Raw genomic sequence first — 10925 nt, 5'->3', positions numbered from 1 at the left:
ATGTATGTGAATGAAATGTATGTGAATGAAATGTATATATTTTTTAACTTTTCAATAAGAAATGGGGTCAAATTTTATTAGGAGTCAGATATTTCTGACAAAGAAAACCGAAGCAGGAGGAAATGGCTGAATATTTCTGTGTATCAGGAAAATGTCTTTTATAAATAAATCTTTTGATTGGTAATAAAGCTTTCCTCTATCGGCGGCTTGCTGAAAAATGCATTTGTCAGCAGAACAAGAACTGAAGGACTTGTTCTTCTAGCAAATGCAGAACAAGACAAATCATAAAGAGGAGTTGCACACTGCTAAAACATGACATAAGAATGTTTCCAATAGATAAAATACCTAGATATTTTTGTAGCGTATAAAGCCCAATAAGGCATAAAAACAAGTGTTTTTTCCCCTTGTGATCTTTATGGAACATTTCTTTGACATATGCAGAAAAGCAAATGATGGGAGCAGTAAGTTGGTGCAGAACAGAGCTTATTTAATTTGGACACAAAACAATCTGACTGTATAAATTGATCCAAGCGCGTCTGCTGCATTTTAAAGCTTCTCTGTTTAAAGTTTAAAGCAACGTTCTGCTGCAGGTGAGCCATGCCTTCTGTGTCTGGAAGCAAATGCTTGAAAGATGCTCAAACTCCGTGCGCAGACGAAGGAAACCTGCCGTACGCAGAGAAGAAGTGTCCCGTGGACGGAGTTGTGGAAATCTTCCCCGCTGCGCAGAAGTCGTCTGCGTTCAGAGGAGACAGCCGCATCGACGAGGAGGACAAAACCCACCAAACGTGTGAAGAAAATGGTGCGAAAGAGGAAAAGGCAGAAGAGACGGCTGCTCAGATGAAGTGGATTCGTCCTGATTTACCCAGCAGATGCAGCTGGAGGCCGGGCGCGCCGATGTCAGAGTCCCCTCACAGCCAGCCGCCACGGTAAGAGTCACACCAAAACCAAAACAACCTGTTAAAGAGAAGACCATTCACTTTTTTTTTTGTCTTTTTTGAAGGTGTCGGGAATAAAACACAAAGGTGTGACAATAAAGCCACATTCTTGTCTTGTTTTGTCTGGTGTACTGTGCAGAAGTCCTTATTTGATCCATGATATAAGTTCATATTTTCACGAAGAAGAAGACAATGATATAAAACATTACTGATAAATTTGAAAGCTGTTGTTTTAGGTGATGCTCTTACACTCTTGCAACTCCTGTTTGTGATGAAAACTGTTTGTCGACATTGTTAATAGAGTCACTTGTCTTCTGTTCGCTGCAGCATCAAGCCACCAAGAATCCTCCCCAACATCCTCGGACACATTGGACACACACCTCTGGTCCGCCTGAACAAAATCCCAAAGGAGTTTGGGTTAAAGTGTGAAATGTGTGAGTGCAACATGACACAACCGCACAGGAGTCAGATCAGCTTCTGGAACAGGTTTTAGAGGACCGCTAAAGATTGGGAGGATGGCAGAGAGAAACTTAAACCAGCAAAAAAAGAACGACTAATCCAGTAAAGTCAAAATACTTTAGATTCTATTAAAGTTTATCATGATAACTGAGGGGGAAATGCTCCATTTCACAGCAAAAGACAACCCAAGTTTCTTCACCAACCTTTTGAAAATCACCACTGAGTTTTACCTGCGCACCTTTCAGAGTCAGTCCGACGTTAAAACAATGCATGAAGGCGGAAGAGGTGCTTTTGGAGTTGCTGACAACGCAGTCATCCTGTGAGCTTCCTGCTTACCTCTTACACATCCAGTATCACACACCTCATGGCCTTAAAACTGGGTGCTGGTACTGGTGGGGTTTTGTTTAAAGAGGCAGTCGGGTCCATCGGAGAGAAAGGTGAAAATGAAAGGCTCTTTGTTTCTTGAGCCAACGGAGAAAAACACCCACAAGCAAAAACGCAACGTGAAACCTGAAAACATTCAGGATGCCTGGTAGAGAATCTCCTCTGCTGCCTCACGATTTGCTGAAAAGGGGAAGATTTTATATCACCTTGCAAATGTTTTCACCCCTCCTTGAACTTTACAAACAATAATCTTCACTGAGGATTTTATGTGATAAACCAACCAACACACAATACCTTAAAAGTGTGAAAAGGAAAATAAACGATGCGAGTTTTTCCCAGTTTTTAGTGAATAAAAACCTAAAAGGTTTGGTGTGCATTCCAACCCACCCTCTTTATAACAACTATATAAGGACTGAGGTTTGATAAGTGATCAAACAGCATGTTGAGGCCTGTGGTAAGTCTGGAGCAGCTGCAGAAATCCACGGCTCAGGTGGGATCACTAAGACATGTTTAGCTCAGAAACACGTGGACGCAGGTGCTCTGTACCAAACCTTCTGGCCTCAGAGATGAGAATGACACGTTCCAAAAGACTTAAAGCTGTAGTTGCAATGAGAAGTGGATCTGCAAAGAATTAAATGCGGATGGATGGCACAATTAAAAAAAAAAAAAAAGTAAACCATGTAGCTTTTTCTTCCATTTCAAATCTATATGCTGTCTTAATCCCATCTGTTTGAGACATGTGGCGCAAGAAACAGGTAAAAGAGCTTCATATTAAGAATATTTGTTTGCTGCCTTTTGAGACCAATTAAAATAAATGTCCTTGCCTTACAAACAGCTGCTCGTATTTTTAATTAAGTTCACGAAACAACACAAGACGAGTGAGAAAGAACTGTTAGACATGAAGCTGTATATTTCTGTATGAAGATTGAATCAAAGCTTATCTCATCTGTCGCATACTAGTCGTAATGACATTGTTGGGTCATCGTTATATTAGAGGCCCCAGCTGCTCGGGCGACATTCAACAGCTCTCGAGATTCAAGTAGATTCTCGCGGTGTTGGAGTTTGTCTGCATACTAACAAAAGTTGTAGTTTTTGGACTCACACTGGAGTCCCTCTGCAGCTTGAATGCAGTCATGTGAGCTGAGAGCCCCAGCAATATGTAACCCAGAATAAAAACCCTCCTCCAAAAGAAAATGAGCAGAACAATATAGGCATTATCTGCTTTCCGTCCCTTTACAATGCTCTGTTGACTGAACGGAAGGGCTGCAGACCAATTATAATTACATACACATGCACTGGATGCTTCGCTGCATCTGACCCCGAATTTGTGCTTTTCAGGAAGATTGCAGTTGGCTGGTGCGTGCAGCAGCTTGAGGGAGCGTGATATTTACCAAACGGAGATGTCCTGCCGGGTTATCTGTCGGCCTTTGTTGATGCCACAACCAAACCTCAAGTGAAAAATTTAGATTTGAAGATTAAGCTGTTCTTTAATTAGCTCTCTCTGCGCTGATGCGTGGAGCCTTGGGGAGGAAACTAAAAGAGACAGTTAAATGCTGAGCTAAAACAAAAGAAAATGTGCAGCTCTGGAAAAAGTTAAGAGACCACTTGAAATGATCAGTTTCTCTGATTTTACATTTTATAGGAATATGTCTGAGTAAAATGAAGATTGTTTTTTTTATTCTGTGAACTACTGGCTCTCAGACCTCACATAATGTTAAGAAAACAAGTTAATATTCATAGATACATCAACACTAATGTTTTAACTCAGGAAGAGTTCAGAAATCAATATTTGGTGGAATAAAAAGTAAATATCTTAGCAACTTTTCCAAGTGGGATTTATTTGGGTCAATAAGGCAAGACAGTTTATTTACATAGCAACTTATTACAGAGTTATTTAAATTTCATTACAGAAAAAAGACAGGTAATGGAAGTAATATGCATTAAAAACACAAAATGCATAAAAACCCAAAATACACATTAAAGAACAGCATCACAAATTTTAACTTTTAATCTGTTTCTCATTAAAAGGTTAATCAAAATCCATGGATTTATTTTACCCCTTCTCTTAACTGTTCACACAGCTTTATTTCAATGCCTCCTAAAAAATAAAAACTGTTTTATTTTCACCTTTAAAAACAACATTTTTAGTTGAACTCTTGTAACAACCAACGTTGAACCCTGCGAATTTCTGGTATGTCTTAGAAATAAGGAAATCACAGCGTTGACGCATCAGCTTCACATTCCTACTTCTTTAATATTTTGTTGTTTTTTTAAAAAAAAAGTGAAAATTACACCAAATGTTTCTCATTATTATTTCATTTTTATGTCTCCTGGTTCAGTTGCCAAGTGTGAGTATTTCAACGCAGGAGGCAGCATTAAAGACAGAATCACAATGCGGATGGTGGAAGACGCCGAGGAAGCCGGGATCCTCAGACCAGGGGACACAATCATTGAGCCCACCTCCGGTAACACAGGTACTTCAACAAGTCTTTCACCTACCTGGGATTGTATTACTTAATGTGTGCCGGCCACTGCAAAGCACCAGTTTCGTCTACTTCTAGGAATCGGACTTGCTCTCATAGCGGCTGTGAAAGGCTACCGCTGCATCATCGTGATGCCTGAGAAGATGAGTATGGAGAAAGTAAAGTGCTGCTTCCTGCATTAAGTCATTTTTTTTTTTATCAGACTGTCGCTCAGCGCATGCAGCTGATCTTCCCCTGTGTTGTAGGTAGATGTGCTGAAGGCTCTCGGGGCAGAAATTGTTCGCACTCCTTCATCTGCAGCTTTTGACTCGCCGGAGTCTCACATTCGCACAGCTTGGAGACTAAAGAGCGAGATTCCCAACTCGCACGTCCTGGACCAGTATCGTAATGCCAGTAACCCCCTGGCTCACTACGACACAACAGCTGAGGAGATACTGGAGCAGTGTGAAGGTTTTTTTTTTCATTTTAGTATGAAATATGTTTATAGTGAACTGTGCACATAACAGTGTACCGAAAGGTCTGCAGATTTCCAGTTCTGTAAACTACATGGAGCTGTTTCATTTACTCTTCTAACATTATGGAACATTTAATGACTTTATTTGTCCAGTCAATTTCAGAATAAATGCAGCAGACACACAACTGAAATGATCTTTTTAGGTCTAACAAAGTTACATGTTCAGGGTTCAAATACTTTTGTGGGATCTTATCAGAAAGCAGTATATATATATATATATATATATATATATATATATATATATATATATATATATAAAAAATAAATAAAAGGGTATGTTTCTACCAGCTTTTCACTTTTTCTAACTAAGATTTTAGCCTGTTCTTATTAGCAGGATCTAACAGACTAAACATGTTTGTGTCTTTAAATTGCTAGTTTTAAAAATTGGTTAGTAGGCCTATGTTTAGAAACTATGTCCATAAATTTTATGATCAATTTCCTTAAATTTGAATCCGTTCTTCTCAACTTAAACTCATAAATGACATTTTGATAAATTAAGAAAATATGACTAGTTTGTTGTTGCTTAAGCCAACTAGTTTTAATATGTTTAAAAACGTAATGCATTTCTTGAACTTGAGTATTTTCTTCTACTGAAATTCATTTGTTGAATTCACTGTTATAGATAATGAATCAAACTAGAAAAACGTGCATTTCCTGTGAAAATGCGGCGTGAATGCTGAATAATTTTAGTGAAAATTGAAGAAGCATTTGAGGTCAACTGCAAGACTTTCAGAAAGAAACAGGCAGAAGCAGCTGAATAAAGAAAAAGCCTCCAAAACACAAATAAAAACTGTAGAGGAGTGAAAACTTACAGTCAATGCAGAAATCCCACCAGCAATTTATACGCTAAAATGACCTAAAAAACTGAAGCTAGCTTTAGCGTAGTCAAAATGGTAGACAATATGCTAGCCTAGGTTAGCATGTTGACCTACAGTAGCATCCTCCATGCAGTGTGTGAAAAGAACAGAAGAAAAGAAGGACTAGCTTTTAAACAAGCTAACACCAAATATAAATCACAGATTAACAAAAATTCTAAACCCTGCAGATTTTTTAACATGAATTTAAAAAAAAAAAAAGATAATTAATTACTTAGAGAGAAATGTGATTTTCCTTTCAGGTAAACTGGACATGGTTGTAGCTGGAGCAGGGACCGGTGGTACGCTCACAGGCGTAGCTCGAAAGCTGAAGGAGAAATGCCCCAATGTCAAGGCAAGATCTACATTAAACCCACTCAATAATGATTTACCAAGGAACGCTGCTTTGATTTTATGTTAGTTAACAACAAAAATAAAGCATTTTCCCCAGGAAACACACCTTTTACATGTCTGTAAGTGCTTCCTTTGTAATTTGTTTGCAGATCATCGGTGTTGATCCTGAGGGCTCTATGCTGGTTCACTCAGAAGAGCATCAAAGTGGTCATTTCGAGGTTGAGGGCATTGGATATGACTTCATCCCCACGGTGTTGGACAGATCTGTGAGTGTTGGTGTGAATTTGGAAATGTAATTAGTTTTCAGCTACTTCATTTTTCTCTTCATCAACCCTCCAGCTTGTCCACCAGTGGTACAAAGCGAGCGATAGGGAAACATTTAACATGGCACGCAAACTAATAAGAGAGGAAGGCCTCCTCTGTGGTGAGCTTGGACCTCTGCTCAGCTTAGCATGTTAGTTTTTTAAAAGACTTTTAGTGTTGCTTTGCATTAAATTTGTTGATGATCCAGGTGGGAGTTCTGGCTCAGCGATGGCGGCAGCAGTGAAAATGGCTCAGCAGCTGGAGGAGGGACAGCGCTGCGTGGTCATCCTGCCAGACTCGGTCCGCAACTACATGTAAGAGAATAAAGAACGTTATAATAACCAATACTCAGAAATAAGACTTCCATTATCACCTCCCGCCGTCTGTTTGACCAGAGATAAAGTGAATATTAATTCACATCTGTATTTTTAAGGTTCTAATCGTTTATTTTTAGAGTGGTTTTGTGCCAAGAATATATCTAAACATTTTAAATTTGATTCTGGCTTTGAAGCTCTTTCAATCTTCAAACTCTCACAGTATTTGACACGGATGAGAAACAGTAATGAGCCAGGAAGCCTTTATTAGTTGCAATCTTTGCCACCAGATGTCACTAAAGGTTTTGTTTCCATTCAGAGCTAAGAATAAATGCTCAACATTTTGGTATTTCCCATCATTTTGTAAGGCTTTACAAAGTAAGAGAACAGTTCAAAGTTTAAGTTAAGTTTAAGTTTGTTTAGTCCTGATGATATCGTCTTTTCTTTTAACTTACAATACACACTTTAATATTTAATTGGTCCATCGAGGCTGTATTTATTGCAAAAATGTGTACTACTAATAATAAGAAAATACATTTTCCATGTTAAGGTGGTAATTTACGATTTACCGTAAGGCACAAATTAGTAAAGTAGAATAAAAAAAGACGATGAGACGTTTTGTGGGATAAACTGGATCATGATGATGAATGTGGTTCAATCTACTGTCTGGTAAATACTAAACTTTTAGTTTATTACAATGAGAGAGAAAAACAAATACCTGCAGGATTCAATCTCCAGGTCGAAGTTCCTGTGCGATCAGTGGATGTGTGAGAAAGGTTTCCTGGAGAGTCCGAATGAGATCAAACCCTGGTAAGAGTGAGAAAACTAAATCTCTCCCGTTTGGGTACGACGTGACAGCTGGATGTTTTAACATGTTTCCGCTGAAGGTGGTGGAACAAGACAGTCCACAGTTTACACCTCTCCGCTCCGCTCACCTTCGCTCCATTCCTGTCCTGCCAAAAAGTCATCAAGGTCCTGAAAGAGAAGGCTTTCGACCAGGCGCCAGTCGTCAGTGAATCTGGGTAATGCTCTTCAGAGTTTATTTGACTGGAATCATTTTATCAGATTGTATTAAATCTTAGTGTGTTTCATCTTTTAATAGCACACAGTTGTGTCTTTTATGAAACCGTCTCCAACTTGATTCTTCTTTTCAAGAAAAGAAAAGAAGAGAGTATTTCATTTGAATATTTCTTGATTCGTGTGGTTCTGCAGTGAGATCCTGGGCATGGTCACTCTGGGAACCATTCTTTCCAGTGTGCAGGATGGAAAAGTCAAACTATCAGATCCAGTCAGCATGGTGCTCTTCCAGGACTTCAGACAGGTCAGTCTGGTGGTGGAGACACTAAATCCTCTGCAACACGGATGGCTGCCGTGTTTATTGCAACATGTTTGCTTTTAGGTGCACCTGACGGACAACCTGGGGAAGTTATCCTGCATCCTCAAAACCCAAAACTTTGCCCTGGTGGTGGATGATCAGACCCAGAGTAAGAATATTTTTAGTTGTTCTGAAACAAACAAGCATGTTTAGTTAATTCACTGCTTTGTGTCCACTTATTGGTACGACTGCTGTATGTTTTCTACATAAATTCTGCAAATACTAAACCTTTGCAACTTTGTGAAAATAAATTTGTCCAAAATGTGCTTTTTGGGTGTTTAAAATCATCATTGCCTATAAGTGGAAATGCTTTGGAATAGATGCATATTTTTGATTATTTGATAATCTGTTATCATTTTAACTGTTTAAAATAAAATAATTATAATTTGCTTAAGGTCAGTAAAAGCATTAGGTTGAAAGTAACACTGTAATTTGACCCACATGTTTCCATTTGACTGAAGTGAAACAGAATCCAAGTTTGACTTTCAAACTTTTTTTTTTCTCTAAAAGATAAAAACTGTTTTGTTTTTTTAATTAATTCTCCTTTTGTGTTGTTTTCTGTAAAATCTTTTGATTGTTGCTTGCCTTATTTCCTGTCAGAAACAAAGTCCTTGGTTGAATGAAAATAATTTGTACTTTTTAAATATAAAACTGCCCGGTGTATGTATAATCTTTGGTCTACCTGCAAATCACATTTTAATGTTTCGCAGAAAGAGATTTTATGACGGAATTTTACTTTCATAAAAAGAAAGTCGGATACCTTTTTACTCTTTTTCCAGTTTCACAAGGATTTCTTTGTGTTGAACCAGTATAACCAGTGGGACGTTTCTGTTTCTGTCCAGACGATGCGGCGGGTTCGGTTTGTCCGAGGCAGATCGGGTTTGGTGTTGCAACGGCGATCGACCTCCTGAACTTCATCGCCACACATGAGGGACAGAATCACCCATAATCCTCCTGTTCGCCGTCATGCAGTCAAACAGCGAGGTGTTTGGAGGTTTTCACCTCCTTAATTAGGGCGTTTAAAAAAAAAAAAAAGCCAGCTTGATAAAATAAAATATTGTGAGTAATTATGCTTCTTTTAGTCACTTTGTTTTGTTTTTCAATATTGCAGTAGATGTAAATACCTTAAAAACATTCAGTGGTTAGAATATGATCGATAAGCAAACTTTCTACACTTCAGTTTTATGTTACATTTATAAAAAGTTTGTAGAAAAATTGCAGATTAATAATTCTAGTATGATTTGCTTTATATAGTTTAGGTATACACAGATTATTTAAAGTATTTACATGAGCTAAGAAGTTGATGCGATCTCTGTCAGGATCAGTTATGGGATTTGAATCTTGTAATATGTAAAACATTAATGATAAAATAGACACTCTTCAACTTTTTTCATTATTAATGAACATTGTTTCGTGTGTTTAAATAGATATTGTGCCCCTCCTTCCAATTTTGTTCCTGTATTTGCTTTTACTCTATTTGCCATGTAAAATGTTTAAGTTTTTTTTTCTTCACAGATTCAATGTCGCCATCTGGTGGTAAAACTTTAGCCAAGAGAATTACGGAAGTGTTTGAGTGTGAAGTATTTTGTTGCACATTTAAGCTATTTTCTGTGTGAATTTGTTATTTTTCAGTTTAATTAAATATAGTAAAAAAATAAACACATGAACATGAGTAAGGCTGTAATTTTCCAGACGGAGTTTGTTTCTCATTTGAATATCTTTGGAACATGACATGATGTGTTGCTTTTAGTTATTTTAACCTAGAGGTAATGTTTGTTGGAGTCAAGCTTTTTCAAGTGAACAGCACACTGTGGGTTAAAGATTTGATAAAAAAAAAAAAAACTGATCATACATTCACGGATCCCGAAGCAGGATGGAGTGTCTCATTAAACCACAAGAGGGCAGCATCGTGACGCCACAGAGAAACGGACAGCAGCACGGACAAACCTGCGTGACGTTTTAAAAACATCTCCTTGTATGAACCGAGCCCTGAACTTCTGTCATTTCTGTGGTGAATTCAATCAGCAGATGTTTTCCATTTTCGTCAAATTACTGCTGAAAGCCTTTCTGTGATTTAATGTGACTCTGGGGGAGAAAAGTGGCTCAAAAGATTGAATATATATAATCTCATTTCATCTTTCAAATGCGAAAAGCTTTGAAGAGACCCTCGGGAGGGAAACAAGCAAGGCCTCACTATAATCCATTTAAAATGCGTCATGCCCAAGTCTTATTAGTTGATTAGGAGATTTTATTTGGTGTGTAGTTGTTGACTTATTGTTTCACATTCAATCATCTCTTTGTTTTTCTATTTTTCTTTTGTCTTTTTTTTTTTTTTTTGTATGACTAAACCGCAAGATTCCTGAATCAACTTTGTTCCTGACAATCAGACATTAAAGAAGGCAGTTCTTCTTCATGGGTCTTTGAGCATAATAATTTTGTTTTTTAAAAGTACCTTTTGAGGGTAAGAAACTGCTTGCCTTGACCTTTTCTATCCATTTCCATCCAATGGTAGTTCAGAAGAAAGGTTTCTCTTTTCAAAGAAATTGCTCATTACCTAACTTCCTGCAGCAAATAGCTCAGCTACAGTGCTAATACCAACCTGTTTGTGAACAGAAACAGCAAATAAGAGGTTTGCTTTTAAGCAACCAGCAGAACCCACAGTAATGACTAAAAGAAAGAAACACAGTAAATACATTGTTGTGAAGAAGAAGTGAAAGTCCGGCAATAAGAAGTCGACAAAATAATCTTTAAATCTTTGCTTTTGTCCTCAAGGCCATAAGAAAAGCAAAGTCACTGGCATCCGTTGTTCTGTGAAATGTTACAAAACGGTTCCTAAAGCTTCGCTGCTCAGTGATAAACCTTCCTGGAAGTGGCCGGCCTCCCAAGATTTCTCCATAAATGCATCAGTGACAGAAAGCCTCACTAAGTCAGGGTTAGTGTTCACGATTTA

At 38.0% G+C, this 10925-nt stretch overlaps 1 protein-coding gene across 1 annotated transcript; it reads left to right on the top strand.

The window, feature by feature from the left end:
• The first annotated feature begins 119 nt into the window (after positions 1-119).
• On the top strand, positions 120-9630 carry LOC103132488 (cystathionine beta-synthase-like). Its single transcript, XM_007544290.2, has 14 exons — positions 120-926; positions 1263-1369; positions 4118-4252; positions 4340-4419; positions 4507-4711; positions 5893-5984; positions 6133-6249; positions 6323-6407; positions 6495-6600; positions 7339-7410; positions 7488-7622; positions 7813-7921; positions 8000-8084; positions 8818-9630. Exons 1-14 carry the CDS (start codon positions 598-600, stop codon positions 8922-8924), a joined length of 1764 nt encoding a protein of 587 aa, XP_007544352.1. The 5' UTR covers positions 120-597; the 3' UTR covers positions 8925-9630.
• The last annotated feature ends 1295 nt before the right edge of the window (positions 9631-10925 follow it).

The sequence above is a fragment of the Poecilia formosa genome, unplaced genomic scaffold (genome assembly GCF_000485575.1).
Source record: "Poecilia formosa unplaced genomic scaffold, Poecilia_formosa-5.1.2 Scaffold1082, whole genome shotgun sequence".
NCBI lineage: Eukaryota > Metazoa > Chordata > Actinopteri > Cyprinodontiformes > Poeciliidae > Poecilia > Poecilia formosa.
The sequence above is the reverse complement of the archived record's forward strand: the minus strand, read 5'-3'. Positions and strand labels throughout refer to the sequence as shown.